General features: G+C 48.9%; 1 protein-coding gene across 2 annotated transcripts in view; it reads right to left on the bottom strand.

Moving 5' to 3' along the window:
• LOC111154687 (ubiquitin protein ligase E3 component n-recognin 4) overlaps window positions 1-23,277 on the bottom strand; it is a 132,187-nt gene that overhangs the window by 59,990 nt on the left and 48,920 nt on the right. The window contains exons 38-60 of one of the 2 annotated variants that reach the window (XM_022514520.1): window positions 22,941-23,168; window positions 21,882-22,052; window positions 20,210-20,392; window positions 19,070-19,228; window positions 18,584-18,736; window positions 17,973-18,200; window positions 17,514-17,671; window positions 16,355-16,526; window positions 15,902-16,103; window positions 14,210-14,373; window positions 13,575-13,791; window positions 12,322-12,538; window positions 11,568-11,600; window positions 10,346-10,409; window positions 9,774-9,908; window positions 8,627-8,801; window positions 7,615-7,752; window positions 6,641-6,762; window positions 5,856-5,967; window positions 3,098-3,228; window positions 2,799-2,976; window positions 2,232-2,336; window positions 550-687 (exon numbers count right to left, since the gene is read on the bottom strand). In XM_022514520.1, coding sequence (XP_022370228.1) covers window positions 550-687; window positions 2,232-2,336; window positions 2,799-2,976; window positions 3,098-3,228; window positions 5,856-5,967; window positions 6,641-6,762; window positions 7,615-7,752; window positions 8,627-8,801; window positions 9,774-9,908; window positions 10,346-10,409; window positions 11,568-11,600; window positions 12,322-12,538; window positions 13,575-13,791; window positions 14,210-14,373; window positions 15,902-16,103; window positions 16,355-16,526; window positions 17,514-17,671; window positions 17,973-18,200; window positions 18,584-18,736; window positions 19,070-19,228; window positions 20,210-20,392; window positions 21,882-22,052; window positions 22,941-23,168 — 3,583 coding nt within the window. Of the gene's footprint in view, window positions 1-549; window positions 688-2,231; window positions 2,337-2,798; window positions 2,977-3,097; window positions 3,229-5,855; window positions 5,968-6,640; window positions 6,763-7,614; window positions 7,756-8,626; window positions 8,802-9,773; window positions 9,909-10,345; window positions 10,410-11,567; window positions 11,601-12,321; window positions 12,539-13,574; window positions 13,792-14,209; window positions 14,374-15,901; window positions 16,104-16,354; window positions 16,527-17,513; window positions 17,672-17,972; window positions 18,201-18,583; window positions 18,737-19,069; window positions 19,229-20,209; window positions 20,393-21,881; window positions 22,053-22,940; window positions 23,169-23,277 lie in introns of both variants that reach the window. The other variant, XM_022514518.1, reaches the window with a different exon arrangement.

Here is a 23,277-nt window from a genome sequence, read left to right as displayed (position 1 = left end):
GGGAAATGTACACTGACTTGGGAATCTAGGAATTATCAGCTACTCTTAATCCCTTCCCTAAAATATTTTGCTATCTGATTTTTAACCACAGGCTGGTTAATAAGGTCAAACCAAAACGGCATGCTTCCTCATTCCACAGCCCCACCGTGTCAGCCGCAGACAGTGAAGGCAGCCCACTATGTTAAGAGGAAGACTGCCTGACAGCTTCCCCCAACAGAGGGGACAAAAGCCACAGTATGATGATGGATTTCAAGGTCATACCATAACTATTTTAGATGACTCCCGATTTGGGATAACACATAACCTTGCTTTCTTCCAATAAGACACAATGAAAATCTGCCTGTAAAATATTCCAACATTAACCATGTCATGCCTAAGCTCCTATCATTAAATATTTGAAACTCCAGTGTTTAGGTCAAGTTAATTCCACCAGACTTTCAGTGAGCCCTCAAAATTTCCGTTTGCTGACACCAATCTCAGGAGCCAGGGAGAGATTCCTAGTGCATTTCCACCCCTGCCCAAGGAGATCAGGACCTCCAGCCACATTACCACTGTGCTCGCCAGCCACCGAGTCCACGGCGCTGCCCCCGCTCTCCGAGCCCACGCTACCACCGTGGTCAGCAGGGGAGGTCCGAAGGGTGGAGCCATCAGTCGCTGCCGTGCTGCCCTCGTCATCCGAGGCTGGAGCTGAGAGAGTAACGAGAGCTGTTACAGGTAAAAAACCCCTCCTGGGGGCGACAGCATCAAACCACATAGCGCAGAGGACACGATGCAGTTTATACACCTGTCATCGAAGGAAAAAGGGAAAGATCTGCTTTGCTGGTTCATCACCAACAGAAACAAACACTATACACGGAGCGCTGCAAACAGTACTGAGACAGAGGGAAACCCCAGCTCGCTGGGCATTTCCTTTGCTGCTATGCTATAGTGCAAGCCGCGCAGAGATCCAACGAGAATCTGTGATACGGACACTCAGTTTTCTAGCTAGAACGCCCCACGGCCACCACTGTCTAGGTGTTACTGACACCTGCTGAGATCAGAAACTACCCATGACCAGTGAAAGCATGGGACTCTGAATTTTCATGAGATTTGTTTTGCAATCAGTTAATTTGTTCTTATGGTAGGAAATCACTTGTCATGAGCTCTTGAATCAACCTTGTTGGTTTGTTGGTTGGTTGGTTTGGTCAGGTGGTCCAGAGGGGAGCTCACGGGGAAATTTCACCCCTCCTCATCAACCTCCTTAGACACTAAGAATGAAGCAAGGAAATCCCCCAGAGACAGCCACAGCATCCAGGATCAGGGCTGAGCTGAGACAGGAGGAAAATGCTGAATGAGATACATGGGGGAGGAAAGCCAAGACAGCCACAGAGCACAAGAGAACACAATCGGCACAGCATGACAGCCACCTCCAAGCCTTAGGGGACAACAGCTAACGAGAAGTGAGGAAAGCAACACGCATGGCAGCAGGTGAGATGGGAAAGCCAATGTCTCCCTTTCTCTTCTACCCAGAGTAACACTCCCAAGAGAAGAGAAAGAAAGGGAAGAAAAGAACAAAGAAACACAGGGAAGCAGCACTCGGGAAAACTCTAACCCAACCCTTCCATTCCTCAGGAGGTGATTTTCTAGGGGATCATTCAGGTGTTCCCTCCTCCTCCATTTGGTCCAACTCTCTACTCAGGACATTTTCTTCTCCTTTACCAGATCAGCAAAGAGACTGAGTGCAAAGACAAAACGACATCTGAAGAGTTCCTACGCAGTTTAACTGTCCACACACCGCTACCTCCCAAGCTCACAGCCCTGACGGTGAGCCACGCTGACCTGAGGCAGGACTCGGCTTCCTGCGGCTTCACTTTTCCTTGTAAATGAAGAGAAAACAGGGCATGGCATGAGCTCTACTTCTCGTCTCCCTGCTCCTGTTGTCTAAAATGTCCAGACTCTGGTGAAGAGCCCTAAAAGCACTGCACCCCTACACCCTGCAAGCCGCTCTCTTGGCCTCTCCCTGGGAGCCAGCAGGAGCCAGGCAGCATGCAAAGTGTGAGGAAGCAGAGCCAGGAGCGCCTTTGCCAAGCTGCAGCACTGTGCCCTCCATGCCCGCATTTCTAAAGCAAAGGCAGAAGCAGGAAGTCCAGAATGGCCTGTCAAAGCAGCCGCCCGTGCCGCTCTCACAACACTGGAAACAAGGCTGGAGGGCCCTGGGGCCCTGAGCCGTGCTCCTTGCTGTGGACAGTTACCTGATGCTGTGGTGTCAGAGAGGGTTCCTGCGTCCAGAGAGGAAGAGCTGGGTGCCTGGCCGGACAGCCCCAGGCTCTGCAGGCCCAGGGCACTGCTGCTGCTGCCTGGGAAACAAGTGGAGAGTGAGCGCAGCATTCCCTCCCATCCCCCTCCGCAGCGCTGCTTTGGCCACCTGCTGCCCTCGGGAGCCTAAACTCACCAGCGTGTGACCCCCTCTGGCCTAGAGGAAGTTAATCAACAGCCGCCACCGTCTACCCACCACGTTTGGCTACAGACACGGTGGAAGGCTTCCTTCAGCTCCGGCAAGACACAGGCTGGAATAATCTAACAGATTTGGGAGGAAATAATCCCAAAGACCAAACTAATGGAAATGAGGAGATGGACTCCCAGATGGCAAATCCCACCACGTCCCTCTCACTCTCCACCAGTGTCTCTGAACAGCTCTCACCCAGATCAACCTCTCCCCGCATCTGGGGACAAGCTAAGCCAGCTGGGTATCAGTAACTGCCAAACCCTCTCCGCTGTGCAAGGCCACGGGGCAGCTCTGCGCCTGGCACGGCCCCTACCTTGCTGGTCCTGTTGCAGGCTCAGGGCAATGGCTAGTTCGACCATGGTCTCGTCATCTGCATCAGGCGGGATGTCCAGCATGGGGGGGAAGCCCTCTGCGCCCGCCAGCAGGGCCTCCAGGGGAGAGGGGTTGCCATTGTTGACATTTTCGGCTGTCTCCAGCACCATCGACTCAGACTGCAGAGAGAGAGCACTGTCAGTGTCCCATGGAAAACGGCAGCTTTTACAAGTCCACAGAGTGACAGCCGGAAGAGAGCTGTGAGACTCGTCCTCCCCTCTCCTGCTGCCAGAGACTCACCACCATCTCAAAATCTCCATGGTCCACCTCACTCTGTTCCTGGCTTTCCTGACGGATGTGACCACCATTCGGAATCCCTGATGACTGCATTTTCTCGTCTGCATCATCATCGTCATCATCATCCTTATCTCCTGAGTCAGAGAAACCCCAGTCACTTGAAGATGCCTGTTCTTTCCTCCCTTGGCATGTGGTACGATAAGTCACAGAGCAACACAAACCCAAGACAAGCTACCAGTGAGAGCCCTATGCTTCAGACGGAAGCTGCAAGGTCATCCCAGCCTTGTCCTCCCACTTCCTGGACCCAGCAGGATCTGGGAAGATGGGGTTGGCAGTGACAGTTTGCCCCCTTAGGAAAATACCTTCCCACAGCCGATGATGTGACAAAAACAAAAACAACAAAACAAAACAAACAAACAAAAAACCCCCCCTTGGATTCCCAAGAGATTTCCAAGGGCAGAGAAATAAAAACCAGGAGGCCCCATGAGCTCCCGCCAACTCCCAGGAGACCTTGGGCAAGACCAGGAAAATAATACACCGGAGTTGTTTATCTGTGATGTCATGGTAGCTCAGAGTATCATTTTACTCCCGTCCAAAATAACTGGGTCAGTGTCGTTGTTTTGACGCTACATAACCCTTACGAGGAGAACGAGAACTGAAATGTAAAACCATCGCGTGGAAGCTGAAGGACACCACTGCAAGTCCTGCCCAAGCTGGCTTCTGTGTGAAGTAAAGCCCTCCGCATAAAGGAGAAGTCAGAGCTAGACTCCTAGTTGTCAGGAGAGGGTGGAGCCCTCAACTTCCACTCACTGGGTTGTGCGGGATGTGAAAACAGGCGACCGCGGCCTGAAATGGAAACATCACTCCCTGTACCCGAGCTTCTCACCAGAGAAAAGAAGCACACACAGTTGCCTAACTCAAGCTTATGTCAACAAATGATATCCAAGGAAGATTTATCGGAAGACCACCAAATTGCACACATTCCTTTAGATCTGCAACTGTACCGTAAGGAAGCCCCCAGCCACGTGTGGCTAGTCCAAGTGGAGATGCGGTTTTAGTGTAAACTACCCACTAGATTCTAAAAGCAGTACAAAAAAAAATTTACAGAAAGGAAGATTTCTCAGGGCACCTAAGTGGCTCAGTTAAGCGTCTGCCTTCGGCTCAAGTCATGATCCTAGGGTCCTGGGATCGAGTCCTGCATCAGGCTACTTGTTCAGCAAGGAAGCCTACTTCTCCCTCTGCCTCTGCTCCTGCTCATGTGCTCTCTTTCTTGTTCACTCTCTCAAATAAATAAATAAAATCCTTTTAAAAAAAGGCAACTTTTTTTTTTAATTTTATTTATTTGACAGAGAGAGATCATAAGTAGGCAGAGAGGCAGGCAGATAGAGAGGGAAGCAGGTTCCCCACTTAGCAGAGAGCCCGATGCGGGGCTCGATCCCAGGACCCTGAGATCATGACCTGAGCTGAAGGTAGTGGCTTAACCAACTGAGCCACCCAGGCGCCCCCCAAAAAGGGAATCTTTCTCATTAATTTTTCACATTAACTCCCTTAAAATGGTATTTTTTTATATGCCAAATGTATTTCTCTTTGCTCTTTATAATGGGGTTAACAGAAAATTAAAAATTACACGTGACTTGTGGTGGAAATTTCGTCTGGAGCAAAACTAACAACAGAGAGTTACATAATAATGCTGACATTCAAATACTTTGCAAAACTGCTTTTACTAAAATGTTCAATTACGCCCTTGACTTATGTGCAAGTATATCAGGAGGGAAATCTCTTGAGATATTTGCTATCAAACCAATTGTAGGTTAAGTTCACTGGGGCTACTAGCCCTTAGGCAGCAAAGCTGGCCCTTAAGGAAGAGTTTTTTTATGCCACAAAAAATATAGTTTTCCTGAAAAATGGCTGCTTTTTCTCTGTGGTCATGTGTTTTTTGTGACTTTTTTTATTTTTTTTTTTAAGATTTTATTTATTTATTTGACAGAGCTCACAAGTAAGCAGAGAGGCAGGCAGAGAGAGAGGAGGAAGCAGGCTCCCTACAGAGCAGAGAGCCTGATGTGGGGCTCGATCCTAGGACCCCAGGATCATAACCCGAGCCGAAGGCAGAGGCTTAACCCACTGAGCCACCCAGGCGCCCCTATTTTTGTGACTATTCTTAATTTTGCTATAAGCTCTTGGGACGCCTTCAGCCGAAGAGAAGACCCTCACTTAGCAATAACACGAGACACATCAAGAATCTCATGATAGAGATTTTCTGCACCAGGGGCATCTGGGTGGCTCAGCTGCTTAAGTGTCCAACTCTTTTGATTCTGGCTCAGATAATGATCCCAGGGTCATGAGATGGAGTCCCGAATCAGGCTCCGTGCTCAGCCGGGTAGTCTGCTTAAGATTCTCTCTCCCTCTCCTTCTGCCCCTCTCGCTGCTTACGTGCATGCACGCACACATGCGTGCACACACTCTCTAATAAAATAATTAAATCTTAAAAAATAAAAAAGACATTTCTGCATCCTTGACTTGCTTTTACTATTACATCTTTATTTTCCTATGGCCTCAATTTTTTTTTTATTCTACTTACCATATGCATTTTTAAGTGCCACCGTAAATTCTTCATGGAATAAGGTAGGGTAAAAACAATGGATACATAAACAAAAGTTTCCAGGACCTTGGTCCACATGAGCAATCCCTCCTAAGGCTATACCTCCCTTTCCCCCAGCCCCACCACATGCACACACAAGCCTAAACCCAGACCTCACATTACCCATTGGAGTGTTGCTGCGAGGGGAGGAGGGCAAGGTCACGTGTCTCCGCTTGTTCCTGGGCCTTAGGACTCGAATTAGAGCTTGTTTACAAGAGAAGCTCACAGCAGGATCCTGAAGTTAAAAACAAACAAAAATATATTTAGGTTTTACATTTGTAATTCATGAAATAGTCTATAAAGGACTTTCTTTTTTGGCCAATCACTGACACACATGTGAAGTATCTATCTACCTACCCTCACCTGCAACTGTGCTGACCAAGTTCAGTGCTAATCCCACTTCCTGATGTGGCATAGGTAAGACCCTTCCCCCACGTCCCCGAATCTCAGTTCCTGGTAAGAGACCGGAAGGTTATTTGCTCCTGAGGTCACACTGGCTCTCCACAAATGGATTTTGGCTTTTCGTCAGATAGCAGACTCATCTTAAGCTCTGGGCTAAAGTCAGTACTTCTAACGCTCCACCTCTATGACACCGTCCCTGGAAATGCATCTTGATGGTGTTCATTCACAGGCTCATTTAAGTAACACTAACTTAGCACTAACAACACAGCAACCACCAGTACATTCCCTTGGGATTTAGCGCTGAACAAGAAAAACAAAACCCATCTCCATTTCAAACCTTTCCCTTGCATGGAATGAATGAGATCATAAAGCTTTTATTGACACTTAAAAACTCTTTCTTCATACAACCTTCTAAATATTTCATTAATTTAACAAACTTGTTTAAAAGAAAAATTTCTAGACACTCCCAGACCAGTAAGAAATCATCTGGGGTGAATGATACGTACAGGACATAGCAGCATCTGCATGTAGATCTTGGCTGCTGTATTAATACAGTCCAGCTCACAAGTACAGTAGCCATGAACGATGTCTACCAGGGCATTGACAGTAGCTTCGATATGAGTCAGGCCTACGGGGGAGGAAAACATGGTAGGAAAACGTCCAGCTACTTGAGAATCTAGAATAAAGGTGAGTGCCAGTTCTTATCCCCACACAAAGGTCAGACTAACAAAAAAATGACAGGTGTGCACACAGCAAAACAAGACTAGCACACACGTACAGATTGTAGGCTGTCAGCATTATTTGTGACTTGCTTTATTAACGTCTCCTCACCTCCGAAACGATCTCAAAAGCCCTTGCAGGTATCTTGCTTCACAGAAATAAGTAACTCTCTACTCTTGGATATCAAAAGACAGGGCAGGAAAGTGTGAAGAGGTGAGCAGATTGTACTTGTTCCCCACAATCCCCGAACCTTAGGTGATGATAAACTCGGCCTCTGACCTTTTAGGTTGACAGCCCAAGCAACCTCAAACACAAATGGGAACCAGGGCTCGCTCTACTTTCCTAGATTGCTCTTCCGATCCTTACCTTTCCACTTAAGCTTTGGACAATGAGAAGTCAGATGCCAAACACAGGAGTAGCTGGGAAATAAAATAATTCTCAAGGAGATGCTTCACTTTCACCTTCTGAAGTGGCTTTGCCCAAGCTTTCAAAACACTTTTAAAACACTTGTAACTACCACTGAGGATACACAGGAATACAAAAACTCCTCTTTATGTGAAATATTCAACCCCACAGGAGGAGCTACAGTACCAGAAAATCCCACTTCTCTGCCACACTGCTGTAACTCCTGTGTCTAAAAGAATGCACTGATCTTCCATTAATTCTGGAAGAGACAGATGATGAAGCAAAAGGATAAGGGTTCGACCTGTTCGAAGACAGAACTCAGATCGAGCTTCAACTACCCCTTTAAATATGGTACCTGGCAGGCAGGCAGGCGCCAAGAAGGCATTCTTGGGTTTGGATGCGTGGAGTTTCCAGAAGTGGTTCACCAGCTGGGTGATGAAACTACAGCAGTCTCCTTCCAGCTGCTTCTGAGGTTCTCTCCCCTCATCCACTCCTTCTAATAGAACAGGAGAAAGAAAATGATTAACGATGGTAAATCTGACATGGAATTTAATTTGTTTTAAGGTTAACTCAGGTCAAGGAAGCTTGCCTGGGGAGGGAGTTTCAAGTGGGGCCCCAATCAATATGCCAACTATCCCTAGACTCCAGCAGGCACATCTAGGAAAAAAACAGTCTGGGAAAGGAATATCACAGAAAACATTGTATGTTAGAATTAAGTAGAAAGGGGAGCATTCAGGATCTTTACAGCAGACTCAGGGATTTCAGGTCCAACTGCTCAACTTCTAAAAACTAGGGGAACAGCTGAGATTTTTTTGACATGATTCCTGGATAAGAACATTAGGAGGAGGAACCATACGATGACAGCAAATGGGAGTATGTAAGTAACAGAACTGTAAAGGCATCGATAAGCTCTATGTGATAACGCAAAACAAGTCAGGTACCCAGCCAACATGAGGAGAGACGAGGAAATACAATCAAGCACTCAGAAAGCCCACAGCAATGTTAATAAAACACTGGCCAAAGAATAGCACGAAAGCAAGATTTGACCTATTTCTTTAAAGCAACCGGGCCAAAGCTTAGCTTTGCCCTGAAGATCCCAAAGAGATAGGTAGTTCAGAGACAGATTATATCCGACATGCAGAGCACTAAATAAACTCAAGATTCTCCAAGGGGTAAGCAGTGGAAAATGTATTTGCTTAAATGGTAAAATCTAAATGTCAAAAGCCCTACAAGGTACAAAGACAAGAGTAAAACCCATCTCAGAGCACGCAGTCAGGCAGAGGCTGGAGACAACAAGGAGAGTGGGAGAAGGTAGAGAAGATGCATCAGGCAGATTTCAGGACCACGACCATGTAGGCCAAGTTCACCTGTTTCCATTGGGGGCAGCTTGGACTCCGTAAAGTGGACAAGGTTGTTAGGGCGCATGATGGCAATGGAGCGAGCTGTGATCACCAGCCTCTGGAAGACCTCAGGGTCCAAATCCTTGCCTTCTTTGCTGGATGTGTTGAGACACTGCACAGCTTTGCTCAGCAAGGCCTGATCCTATAACGAAAGGATCGCAGGGGATGAACCAAAAGCAAGGGCTGGGTATGGTACTAAAACAAAGAGGAAAGGACAGCTGGCCGGTCATGAGGATGGCCACCTCCTCTCAGGAGAACAGGTTAGTTACTGCCAACTATCTGGAACAAGTCTTCAAAGTAGTCCAGTACAGGTAAACTTCTTAAATCATGAAATATTAAAGGCACAAAATTCGAAAGTCATCAAGTACTGAAGTACGATGGGAAAATGTGGAACTGCCTGATTCTCTAGAATTGTAACATCCCAGATGATTGTGCTAGAGCAGAAGAGCCATTTCTCTGCAAGTTCCTATCGCCCAAGGACTCTGTTTCTAAACTTGCCATCCCTCAAGAGGTTCAGCAGGTTAAACTTGCATTTCTCAAACCTCTGGGCTGGAGGCACAAAAGCTCACCGAGGCGCCTGGGCTGCTGGCTTCTTCCTCACGGAACTGAAACAGTCACCTTTCCCATCTATGGCAACTGGCCCAACTTACTGCCCTCAGCCCCCACTCTCAGTATAAGTGAGACCCAACCCCCTCCCCCGGCCCCAGATCTCCCCCTCAGAATCTCTCCAACAACCATTCGGCAATTTCCTCACAATCGAGGACACCTAAGCGAGAGCTGTGCCACAGCTGGAGGAGGGACCTCAGTGATTCCCCTGCCCTTGCTCTTTTCCAGAGAAGCCAGTCTCACTTAGATCTTGTGGATCCTACTAATGACAAAAAAAAAAAAAAATCAATGCAAACCAGCGGCCCATTAGTTGGCTTGTCCCCAGTTTTGAGAGGGAGTTGTTCGTTTCTCAGGAGAGACTTTAGAGAGTGTGGGTATCTCATCTCAGTGACTTCACTGTGTCCTCCTCGCTTTCCATATGAAAAGCCAACTGGCCTGATTCCCTGTCCGTACCAAAACTTCCAAACCTTGCCCTGCTACAGAGGGCATCCAGGGAGGGAACGATTACCTTGTGGCTGTGATAGGCCGAGCGGCTGGTGTGCAAGCTGGCCAGAAGGCTCTTGGACTGCTGCTGAACGCTGGCAGGTGCTGGCAGGGACAGCAGCAGAGTGGCCAGCTCCTGAGCTGCATTCTTGTTTCTCTCCTGATGCGGAAGACAGCAGGGTTATCGCTGACCCCACCAAATCCATGCACAACCAACTGTGTACACGCTGCCCTTCCCCCTTCCTCTTTTCTAGACCACAAGGGCTAGATTATGCCACATGAACTGCTAAGAGCAACATGAAAAATTTCAGAAATTACAATCCTCCCACAAGACAAGAGCAGGAATTGAGTCCAAGCCTACGACTCCTGGAAACACTGTTCTTTTTGCCAGCACTCATCCTAGTCTATGAAACACTCTCACAATGGATCCCCCAAAAGTAGGACAGAGGCCTTAAGCTACAGACTTCTATGGAGCTTTCTTGCAAATCAAGATCATGCTATAAATATTCTTTAGCTGCAAGGCCTCGGGCCTCTGACAACTCCACTGACTTCCTGCCTCTTTGGAAAGCTCCCATGCGCTTTGAAAAAGTCACTTGCCTTCTCGATGATTGGGCCAACAGCAAAGCAGCTTTCCAGGGCTTCTAAAGAACTCACAACCAGCCTAGGGAGACAGAAAAGCTGGCTTGAGTACAACCACCACCCCCTCTCTGGTTGTGCTTTAGCCTGTGCGAACTATCATCAGGGGGACCTTGGGGATAGCTAATGAATGCCAAATACAGAATCAAAGCACAGTAAGACCTGCCACAGGCACCATGCATATCGCTTCCTTGTGTTACAGGCCAGAAGAAACCTGGCTCCCACTTGGAGATCAACCTAAGGCCATGTTCATAATCCGTAACTGAAAGACGGGGCTTTTCTTCCTCAAAGCAGATAAGTGTGCTTCCTTCTGCTGCCTGTAGCAGGGATCACTGAGAGGGGCTTAACAGTCTTGATGCAACGGGACCCAAAGCTCAGGTGCCCACAGATCAGGAGGCAAAAGGATACACAAAGGGAAAGGTTAAAACCATCTGCTTATACTGGGAAGGTACACATTATATTTTACGTATATCTCCAAGAAAATGCACAAAGGCACTTCCTAAGTCCGTGAAGTATGGGGAGAAAACAAACTGCTTTCAGGAGCATGCCAACTGCCAACACTCACAGGGCACAACAAAGCATCTTTAGAAAACGGAGCCACTATCTCCTGGGAAAGGAACTGGAAACCCCGCTGTTAAAGGGCACCCAGCAACACGCTCCTCAGGGCTTACTCCTGGGAGTTTACTGTGCGATGGTGAGAAGACCAACATCCTGAGGTTGCCAAGGCTCCGGACACAAAGGGAACGGTATGGAGAAGGCAGCTGGAGAGAAAAGGGTCAAGGTGTAGCTGAGAGCAACCAAGAGCAAGGGAAGAGGGGCCTGAGCCATAAAACAAAGTTGGGCAGAACAAGCTCTCCGCTGGCTTGTCAGATGCTAGGATTTCCCCATCATCCCACTGCCCACACCTGCCTCCTTCTCACCCACTGTGGAGAGGGAGCGGAGGGACGGGGTGTGGAAGAGAGAGCTAGCAGGTTCCGGAGCGGCTACCACCAAGTGTGCATGTACAACCCTCCACACGCTCCACTCTTACACAGGATAGCTTTGCAGCCATGCAAGGACCAGAACAGAAAGAAGCAGGAAGACTCTTCCACAGAAGCAGAATCAACGCGAAGCCACACCATTGGTTACATTGCTCTCTGACACACACTCACCCGTGCAGAGAAAAGAAAGAGGGCATACTAACCGGTCCAGCTTGGTTAGGGACTCAGTTTCAGAACTTGGGGGAGAAGCAAAGGAAAAAAAAAAAAGGAAAAAAATGTGAAGCTCAGAGAAACCTAGAAACACATCCTAAGCAAACAATATAAGAACGGGGTGGGGGGGGAACAAAGAGATAGAGAGAGAGAGAAGGGAGGGGGCAGTCTGATGGTAGGAGGCAGTGATTTCAAGCCAGGCTACTCTTCCGACTTAGGATGTAAGAAACTCAGCATCTTACATCATGAGTCGCCTCATCTATCACGGCAAACCAGCAGCCGCCTAGCACAAAGAAGCCAAGCGCAATGCTTCAGAAGGCCACTGGGGGGAGCCCGGGGAGGCTCTGGCCAGCAGTGCCATTACCAACTAAGTGGCCGCTGCAAAGAGAAGATGATGACATCAGAATGAACAGAAGACTCTCCCCTCTAATTTCAGCAAGACTGGACCCAAATCTCTAGCGGTGACTTAAGCATCTTCTACTCCACAACCTCTGGCTCCTCCAAAGGGTGCCTGAGCATTAAGAGAAGGCACAGACACCCCCAGGCCGACTAGGATCCCATGGCTCTCAGCACACCGCCAGGCTCTGTGCTCACAAAGGAGACACAGGGTGTTGGGCTGCTGGGGGACGACCTGAAACTCACAGGCTACACTAGGGGCAGATCTGAGAGGCTACTCTCTCAGAACAGGTTGTGCCGGGAGAAGGGGAAATGGCGAGGACAGGGGCTGACCCCTGCCAGCGCTGGTACCTCTCCAGGACAGTTCCACTGGTGGTGGCAGGGGCTGCCGAGTCACTGTCTCCAGTGCCATTGCTCTGGTTCAAGTTGGAAGGGCAGATGTTGCTGACAGAGGCAGAAGGGAACTCCTCCGGGGGCTCGTCAGGCCAGCCAAACTGCTCCTTGGTCTTGCCATAAATTTTCACAGCATCGATCATGGTGACGCCAGCCGGATCCACCGAGGCCCCAACTGCAAGTGAGAGGAGCTCTAGGAAGCACATCCTCTACAGGGCGAACGTGAGCGCCTCCAAAGCAGAGACCAGACTAAGAGGGCAAAGTAGCAAATCCCACCAATTTTCATCAGGGAGGAACCTTGTCTCCTGAGACTCAAACAGCACTTGAACCCTGAGGAGACACTGACTATATGTGAAACAGCCCCACTGACCAAAGGCCTAGGAAGTCCAGCTCTCAGAAGAGCCCCTTATGCCTGGGTAGCTCAGTGGGTTAAGCCTCTGCCTTTAGCTCAGGTCATGGTCTCAGGGTCCTGGGACCAAGCCCTGCATTGGGCTCTCTGCTTGGCAGGGAACCTGCTTCCCCGTCTCTCTCTGCCTACTTGTGATCTCTTTTTCCCTATCTCTCTGTCAAATAAATAAATAAATAATCTTTAAAAAAAAAAAAAAAAGAGCCCCTTAGCATCACAGCAGGACTCTTCCAGTGCTATCGGGGCACTGCACCCCCCAGCTTCCACTCCCCAGAGAGCTCTAAGCACTCCCTTGGTTCAAAACACAAATCATCATTCATCCTAACAGCAGCTACTTCTAGGAGCAAGAGCATCAGACAGGCGGTCAGTAAATGGCAGAGGAAGACGCCAGGCTATTGACAGGCTCAGGGAGTTGCTCTCTGAGGGTTTAAAGTATTCCACAGCTCACCAAGCCCAGGCGCTGCTACACATCCCTCTTGAGGAGGCATGTGACCAAGGCCCTCACCTGTGCTTTAAGAACACCTGCTGCTTTCATGCACTGACCTTGCCTCCTCTCTGCCCACCCACATAGGCAGCCTGGCCGGCAAAGCTGAGCCAGGCCCACCAAAGCAGACGCAGAGGCAGGGTTTGCCCTGTCTTCACCCCTCCCATTCTTCAGCACGCCCCTCCCCTGGCCATCTCCAGGAAAGTTCAGAGGTTGAGGACGGCAAAGACCAGTGAGCAGCAGAGAGCAGAGGACTCCCAGAATACCGGACAGCCACGGAGAAATGAGAAGGGGAGGCCATGCCAGGGGGTGGCGACTCACTGAAGAGGTTCAGTTTTTTATCGGCCTGCAGGGCTTCCTCTCTGGTGAAGGGGAAGTCAAACCAGCGGGAGCGACTCAAGTTGAGCTGCATGGTCCTGCCGAAAATCTCAATGTATGATGGAGCCCGTTCAATGGCCTGGGTCCCGATCTGGATCCGCATGCCTGTCATCACCATAGTGCTGTTGTTGTTGCTGATCTCGATGGTGAAGCCGCCAGGCTAGAGGGAGACAGGCACAAGTCAGACAACAAGTTCTTTAGGGTAAACCTGTAACCCTTCGTCTGCTGGTGCCGAAGTGTGTAACCCCAGGCAAGTCCATTACCCTCCTAACTTCTTGGTAAGGATTTCCTTACTTCCAAGGACGGGGGGGGAAAAAGGCAGAGAGGGGGAGAGTCTCCAGTTTCAAGCTACTTTCTCCATCACTAACCACCTCCTGCTGCTAACACTGGAACAGGAGCCCTTCCGTGCAGAAGCTGAGAATAGCCATTTATTCCAGGGACCACTTAGCAAGAACGCAAGGGTTAGTAACTGTAAGTATCTATTTCCCATCTGTGTTCTAGGAGGACAGGTGTTTTCCAGCCACACCGTCCAGAAGTCCTTCTACCCAGGGACAGCCCCCACACAGCGCAGTCCTCACCTTGGTGTTGGCCACGTACATGCCGGTGGAGTTCAGCCGGTGCTTTATCTGCTGCGCGTTGTACACCTGCAGGAGGTCATTCCCGCCAAACTCCACATCCGTCAGCTGCTGGTTGTGCTCAAAGAAGTCGATGGGGAATGTCACCTGGCTAGATGTGCGGGTTGCTATAGGGAACAGGACCAGCGGACACAGAGCATCAGTAAGTGTGGCACTCCCACCTCTGCACCCACCCCTCAGGGAAAGCCCCTCCCAGATTGATGCCACACTCCTAACCTCTACCAGGTTAGGACACTCTAACCTCTTCCAGACAACTGGGATGTGAACGTTTGCATCAGTGTGATGTCTGCACGTGGCCCGCAGTCCAACAGTCATCATCCCTAACCACACCCCGACCCAACAGGACAAAGAACTCAGGTGTGGTATTGAGTACAGTTAGTAACAACAGACTCCCTCGTGGCTGGTTGATTGAAAGTAAACAACTCAGGGGCGCCTGGGTGGCACCCACGGTTAAGTGTCTCCCTTCAGCTCAGGTCATGATCCTGGGGTCCTGGAATCGAGCCCCAGGTCAGGCTCCTTGTTTAGCGGGGAGTCTGCTCTTCCCTCTCTTGCTCATGCTCTCTCCCTCTAATAAATAATTAAAAACCTTTTAAATAAATAAATAAATAAAGTGAACAATAGAAACTGTTCCTTTACAGGAGAATGAGCTGCATTGTCATCTCAAACATGGACTCTGAAACAAATTTCAGGGGCGCCTGCGTGGCTCAGTTGGTTAAGCAACTGCCTTCGGCTGAGGTCATGATCCTAGGGTCCTAGAATCGAATCCTACATCAGGCTCTCTGCTCAATGGGGAGTCTGCTTCTCCCTCTGCAGCTTCCCCTACTTGCGTTCTCACTCTCTCTCTCTCTCCGACAATCGATTAAATAAATAAAGTATAAAACAAACTTCAGTCACGGGACAACCCCTGCAAAGGTCTCTGCTTAGCCGCGATCACTCATTCCTGAATTCAGGTCTCCACACCCTGAAGCGTCCTCTGTCAGTCAGGAGCAAGACTCCCAGCTCAGAGATCTATGACAGGTTCTTCACTACTCAGTGGGAAACGGACGAGGGGAAGCAATCTATCCTCCGCTGGTTCCATCTCAGACTTCACATTAGGCAAGCTGCGTTCCCCAAACCCAGAGAAAAATCTCTCCCACAAGATCCATGAGATCATTCTTTTCTGGGCACCAGAGAACTGCAGATCACAAGTAGAGAGCGAATGAGCGCTTGTCATTTGTACAATGAGTCTCTAAAAGCCACAAGAACACTGCTGGCCTCAGGAAACACGACACTGCTTTGGGGAAATCAGCTAGCACGTATCTCTACCTTTACGAAACAGGCAAGTGGGAGAGTCACCACTTCTTTTTTTTTTTTTTTAAAGATCTTATTTATTTATTTGACAGACCGAGATCACAAGTAGGCAGAGAGGCAGGCAGAGAGAGAGGGGAAGCAGGCTCCCCACTGAGCAGAGAGACCGATGCAGATCTCGATCCCAGGACCCTGAGATCATGACCTGAGCCGAAGGCAGAGGCTTTAACCCACTGAGCCACCCGGGCGCCCTGAGTCACTTCTTCACACTTACCACCATCTGTTCCAAGTCTCGACTAGAAGACTGCCATCCCCTCCCGCCACCGGCCTACTGAGGAGGGAACTCACTGACGGTAGCTGTCTTGCGCTTCCGAACAGGCTTCATTATGCTGATGACGCCGCTGGGCTGCAGGGACGGCTGGAGCCAGTAGGAGGTGTTCTCCACATTGGCCATGTAAATGCGCAGGCTGCCGTCCTCACACAGGAGGATCATCGTGGTCCGCTGCTGCTCGTTGCAGGCCGTGTGCCGAATGGCAACCATGTCTTGGATCTGGCAGAGGGGACAAAGGAGGGTGTTAGTTCCCATAACTAGAGATCAGAGCCTATAGAAAGAGGCAGAGAAGCAACTAGTTCCACATTTAGGGGGTGCAGAAGAGTGACAGGGAGAAAACGGGCGAAAGTTCTTTCATAAGCCTCTTTAACGAAAAGGTCAGGGAAGGGACAAAATACACAAATACAGAATTACAGAAATACAGAATTAGACCAGGTTCACAGCCAAGTGGTGGGGTCTCTGGCACTGACCTTTGCTTTCGCAGGCAGAGTCTTAATCTCTTGGATAAGAAAAGTGTCTGGTTTCACCATCACTACCAGTGGCACACCTGTAGTTTGCTGGACACAACACACCAGGCCAGGGTGGTTCATCACCTCGGACCACTGGCAAAGGGCAGGAGACGTCTTACTGCCACCATTGGAACTGCAGACAAGAAAACTGGCCACAGTCAGGGTGTCAATCACCACCTAGTCATCCTCTTCTCGACTTAAAGGCCATAGCTACCAAACACCTGACTCCTAGAGCAACGTATGTGCCCAGGGACTTGAATTACCCGCGAGTCTCAGCTTTATTCTGAGCCATGCATATACTCACACCCTGCCCCTCCCCTCCCCGTGCCCACAGCAGGAGTCCTGGTTTAGAAATCTCCCCTGCTGGCTCCCACTGTCTGAGGGAAGAGGTGGCCCAATGTGCCTAGAGGTCATCCACTGCATGGAGCTGGCTGAGGCTCATGACCCCTGGTCCCATCAAGCATCTGCAAGCGCACCAAGCTCTGTGCGAACGGCACCCCATTGGATTTCATCTCCAACCAGGTAACCTTTCACAAGACAGAGGCCAGAGAAACGATGCCTACAGCACTTTTAAGGCTCTTCAGTGGCAGACAGGAGAGACAGGAAGAAAGCCTAAGCTGCTTCTCCCTAGCTCCCTAAAACAACACTCAGCACCTCAAATGCACCTCTACTATCTGGACACCGATGCAAGCCTCTGCCTGCCCCCCTCACCCCCCGACCACGCCCTCACTGCTGACACCATGCTCTGTGTTCTGATCAACTACCCCAGCAGGGAAACTTAAAGGGCATTTTGGCTACGTAAGTGCCTAGGAGCCACTACCATTCCCCTCTCCAAACTCAGTTATCACCCTCAAGTTGGGTGTGCTGCCTTGACTAGAGCTGCTTCTCCTGAGTGACAGCAGTCCCCAGACTACCTCTTACAGCTTGGGGTCTACACGGTGGAAGACAAAACCACGTAGACAGCCAACCTGCCAACAATGGGTGCCTCTTGCCTTCAAAAGGAAGAGGACTGCTGGGGCAAAGCTTCGCCAGATTCCTAACAGACACCACTGCTGGGCCAGAGGAGCCTCCCGCTGAACCCGGGCACCATGGGAGCTGAGCGTGAAGCACGCCTTCCCACCTTTTGATGTTGATGGAGAAAAGCTGCAACACTTCCAGAGTTGTCCTGCTAACGGTGGCTGCAAACGATTTGCCTTGACAATAGCTGAAGAACAACATCTGCAGCACGTGGGAGTAGTAGACGGACACACCGCCGCCGGCCACCTGGCTGTTACTGTCCTGTCGGGGCAAAGACACAACACTTGCGTTAACCTCACATGCCACCTCCGGGACAGGCACGCAGTTTTGCAGCTTATTAGTTTTAAATCATGACTGTGGGCTCTCATCATCTAAGCCATGTGGGTAAATCTTAGAAAAAACATGAGAGTCAAGAAACTCCACAGTGAATCAGTTTGGTCCTAACGGACAAGAGTTTCTACTAATAGGGAAAAGTCAGAGACTGAAGAAAAATGAAAAACAGTGGAGGAGCTACCAAGCTAATCCACCAGGAAGAGAAGGAGAAAGCAACACCTGCCCGAACCTTCAGGTCCTCGTGGTTGATTTCCAGCACATTAGTGACGTAGAAGGGTCCCTGCTGGGCACTGCTGGCCTCTTCCATGAGCTGGGTGTAGATGTAACCAGCTGAAGACATTATAACAATGATGTTCTTTCCCTCCTCATTGAAGAGGAAGGTAACATCTCTTATCTTTGAGCTTGGCAGAAGAAAGTAGAAGGTCGGGCTCAAGGCATCAACAGACAGGTCGTAAATCTGCAGGACAGAAGGAAGGGAGATCTAGTTCAGTTGCACCCCCAAATCATCCCGGCGAATCCAAAGACCTGCCACTGGTGAGTAGGGATCTCAATTCTCGCCCCAACAAGTGTGTGCAAGTATCAGGCACAGAGCGCACAAAGAGGAGTATCTTTTTACTTTCCCTCAAAGAATGATTAGGGGAGAGAAAGGCATCTACATCTTCTGTGACAAGTACAGGAAGACCCATGCGCTTAGTAAAGCAATGTCATACTGCCTACACCCAGAAAGCTCTAGCCCACACCCTGGGAGAAGCTAGCACAAGATAATAATAATAACCAGCCATTCTAGATTTAAAAACAAAACAATTCTAGAACCACAACACCCAAGAGCAGTAACTGTACCTTGACAAAGTCCGCAGTGACAATGGCTAACTCGGTCTGTGACCCGGGTAACCACACAGCTTTGATGATGAAGTTGCCTGTCGCCAACTGTGGGTGCAGCACCAAGTGATCCGAAACGGAGCCGGAGCTACTGAAGGTCAACACGTGGCAGTCCTGGACAGGGTTTAAGGAACAGACTAGTTAAAGGACGGCGGGAAGTAAACGAACCCATTTCAGCTCTCTCAAGTCTTCCCTGACATTCCCTGCCTCCAGGTATTATTCACACTGTCCAGTAATGCACTCGGCTTCCGAGAACACACAAAAATCATTTCCAACACAAGAAAGACCTGCAAGAGCTGGGAGAAATCCAGAGTAAGATTCCTTTTATATTCCAAAGGCTTTTAGATTTTAATCTTAACAATGAGTACAAGAAAGCGGCACTGAAAACAGGGGAGAGGAGAAGAGGGTCCATGGCGTGAAGGACTCAAATGTGCATCAGGTTATTACCTTCAGCCCACACACGGCCAGGTAGTCCTCCTTGCAGGGGTTCCCAGTGAGGCTCAACACAGTAAACGGGACGGGGGCAGAAGCCAGGCGGGTCAAAGTCAACTTCCTTTTGCTGGAATCTGCTTGCTTCAAGAGCGCAGAGAGCTGCAGAACGGTGATCTGCAAGGGGACAGCTGCCAGTTTATTCCAACCCCCATCCTCTTAGAGAACGCAGAGCCTGACAAAAGCTCCTTCCCTGCGACCCTAGTCCACAGTTAAGTCTCTTAGGAAAACCCTCTCTCCAGGTGGAGAGAGATGGAATGACTTTCACTTCCTCCATCAGGTGACCACAAAAGAGGAGTAATGAAACCAGCTCTTTATACACAGTTCATGAAAACAATTACCCAGTCTCTATGTACTATCGTCCTTCCTAGTTTTCCGTACAACTTTTCGTTGTACAGATTCCTAACAGATACCAGCGCTGGGCCACAGCAGCACTGCTGTATTGTTTTTTTTAAAGTATTTTTGTTTTGTTTTGTTTTGTTTTTGTTTTGTTTTGAAGTATTTTAGAGGGATCTTACAGACTTACCAGATTTCTAGTTTGTTTTTCACGTAAGATAAACTTAAACAACTTTAACAGTACTAGAGAAGCCAGAATACAGAAAAATGTTAAGATACCTGCCACCCTTCCAACTTTTACTGACTGGCTCTCTAAAACGACATAAGCTTCCCTGTGTCTGCAGCAGGCTGAGAGGGCAGGAAAGAACTAAATAAGGAACACTGTGTCTTCCCAAGAAGACTCTCATCTCTTGGCTTGTGCCCTCCCCTCCAGCATAACCAAACCATGCCACGCCTGGGAGCCGTGCTGTCGTCGGTAATCACTAGACATAAGCCCTTTCTCAAGGGCCTGAAGGATAGGTTTTGAGTAAGAAAATACTCATCAGAAACGGCAACTGTTCTAGTCACATTGCTTCTAAGTTTAATCAACCAACTCAGAGTTGGAGTAGAAAAGCTCATTGAGCTCTGTCCTGTAAGGCATTCTTGGAACCCAAAACACTTTTTCCCAGGGGGCCAGTGTGAGCATAGTCTTCTATCTGTTTTGTTAGCACTTAAGATAAACATGACCTAAATAAAATGAGTAGGAAAGAACTGGAAACCCACCTTCCCTTTCTCATGGCTAACAGCCAAATGCTGGCGGCGCCCATGCGGAGAGGAGAGCACACACATGGCCACGCGCCTGAGCACGTGGGCGCTGATAAGCTGTCGAATAGTCTGGCCCTGGTCTCCACTGTAATTCATCCGAACATTCTCAAAGGCGCCTTCCTGGGAGCCCAAGGTGGGAACCTGGCAAAGAAGGAAGCAGAGAATAGGCAGGAGTAAACCAAAGAGAGCCAGTGGATTCATCCACTATTTATGGATAAAGACCACTGTGCAGATGCTGCACGATGCAGTCATTCGAAAAGTAACAGGTTCCAGTCTCTAACCCAGGGACAGTCAGGTAAGCCTCTCAAAGCAATTCTGTCAATCTGATAAAAACAACGTAGTGAATGTTTCACAAAGCTAAATTTAATTAATACAAAGTACTGGCGTCTTAAAATGCTAAAACACCCTTTTTGGAAGTCGAATGATGGAGGTAACAGTTAGGAATGTTTTTCATTGACCCGACCTGGCAAAACTGAGTCGACAACTTTATGGATCACCAACACCATCCCAACACTTACTTGCTCCATCTTTAATAGCTTGAGGTCTAAAAGCCACTACTGTAAAACTGGGACTCATTTTCACTACAATACCAGAATATCTGTGTGCGTGTACATGTGTGTATTTCTGAGGGAATGTTTTTCCCTTAAAAACAGTCTCCTTGGGGCGCCTGGGTGGCTCAGTGGGTTAAAGCCTCTGCCTTCAGCTCAGGTCATGATCTCAGGGTCCTAGGATAGAGCCCCGCATCAGGCGTTCTGCTCAGCAGGGAGCCTGCTTCTCCCCCAACCCTACCCGCTGCCTGCCTCTCTGTGTACTTGTGATCTCTGTCAAATAAATAAAATAAAATAAAAATCTTTTTAAAAAAGTCTCCTTGTGAGATCTAGTCCTATACCTCGTTCATTTGTACACTTCCCTTTCAGAAGCACAAACACTTTACATGGTCTCTACTATTTTACACTGTTGCTAAATAGGATAGGCAGTACACACCAGAACTCCTATTCTTGGTGCTGAGCAATAGGTTTTAAAGTAGATACTGACTTACAACTTCTAAGTCATTTCTTTTTTTTTTTTTTTAAGATTTTATTTATTTATTTGAGAGAGAGAGAGAGAGATCACAAGTAGGCAGAGGCAGGCAGGGGAGGGGGGCGGGAAGCAGGCTCCCTGCTGAGCAGAGAGCCCGATGTGGGGCTCAATCCCAGGACCCTGAGATCATGACCTGAGCCGAAGGCAGAGGCTTAATCCACTGAGCCACACAGGTGCCCCTTCTAAGTCACTTCTTATTAAAAAACTAAAGACAGTTGCCCGAAGGGCTATAAGCAGAAGATAACAAACATGATTTCTGCAAGCCACTGAAACCTTAGGTCTCCTACTTTATATACAGAGAAAAACATCTCACTAGTATAACTGTCCCCAGATGTTGTTCCTCACATCTTGGGGGTTCGTATATCCTTATGAAATGAAAAGTGGACTTATTCACTGAGTTGGCCCAAATGAGCTCTTGTGTCTTCTGAAGACACACCTCGCGTGTGGCTCTCCAGCTGGCTAGCTAGGGATTGGCCATCCTCAGGATATTCCACAGATGGTCCAGCACACCGCGCCATGTCAGCCATTGTGCTGCTCTTGCCGCACTCACCATCAGCTGGTCTGTCATCTCAACCACCTTGTCCACTGTGTGCAGCTCCCGGAGGGCTTGCTGAGCCCGGCTGCTGCTCCCCACAGCTGAAGCCTGCTGAAAGTTGGTCTGAATGGCATCCATGAGGAAATTGAGCATGTCTAACACGAGAGGAGCGAAGGAGAAATTGGCCTGAGAAAAATCCAAATACACAAGTGGGGGAAAAAAAAAAAAAGAAAAAGAAAAGGAAAGAAAAATAATGGATCATACTCATCGTAATACATCTTGCCAATAACAATAACACCCTTCAGAATCTAGAAACCCATCTGGGGACTTCCAATTTAATATTCGAGCCACCTCTTCCTTTCAGTAATACTGGATTCGTGCTACTAACTCTAGAGCAATCTTTCTACTAAACCAGGCGTCCCATATTGACACCCTAATGCTAGAACACATTCCTCACACAGAATTAGCTGAATTCTGGGGCACCTGGGTGGCTCAGTGGGTTAAGCTGCTGCCTTCGGCTCAGGTCATGATCTCGGAGTCCTGGGATCGAGCCCCCATCGGGCTCTCTGCTCAGCAGGGAGCCTGCTTCCTCCTCTCTCCCTGCCTGCCTCTCTGCCTGCTTGTGATCTCTCTGTCAAATAAATAAATAAAATCTTAAAAAAAAAAAAAAAAAAGAATTAGCTGAATTCTCTCCTGTGCATCTAGAATTACTCTAGTTACGTGCCATCCTTGAAAAATCTGAAGAAACAATCATGTAAATCACTTTCTGTATTCTGTGCTTTAGATGAGGAACCCTGGCCAAGAAAGGAGATCTAGGGTATTACACAACTAAAACACACCCTCCCACAAACCCTCATAGGGCTCCTCAGTCCCAAATCCCTCCCTATGAGGCAGGAGCTTACAACACGTCCTATCAGATCCATCCCATGAAAATGAGTAATCTCAGAAAGTAGAAAATAACTCTCAGCCCTGCCAGGGGCATTACAAGGAGAGCCCTGCACATGGCTTGCTCGGGAACCAACCAACCCGGCTCCACACTCCACCCAGCGTCCCCGGCACCACCAGAACCCCCACCTGGTTCTGCAACTCCTCTCGGCAGCCCTCCACTGTGCGGCACAAGCTACTCTTCTTGGGCTTCTCTTCATCAGCAACCTTCCCGTCGCTGATGGTGACTTTGGCCTTGTCCGCTGGAGAAGTGCTGGTGTGGCGCACCAGACTCTCGGAAACCCTGGGTTCACTCTGAAAGGCTGACTCCTTCATGGTGGAGCTCATGCCACTACTGGGTGTTCGCTTCACCAGCGCCTAGAGACAGAAAATGTCAGAAACCCAAAGCTTGAACCACAAACACAGATTAAACACTGCCTAAGATCTTGGTGGGAAATCCAGACCTGGAGGAGAAACTGGCCAACAA

Source organism: Enhydra lutris, unplaced genomic scaffold (genome assembly GCF_002288905.1).
Source record: "Enhydra lutris kenyoni isolate GAN:26980312 unplaced genomic scaffold, ASM228890v2 scaffoldscaffold38, whole genome shotgun sequence".
In the NCBI taxonomy this organism is placed as follows: Eukaryota; Metazoa; Chordata; class Mammalia; order Carnivora; family Mustelidae; genus Enhydra; species Enhydra lutris.
This window is presented reverse-complemented; position numbering and strand designations above follow the sequence as displayed.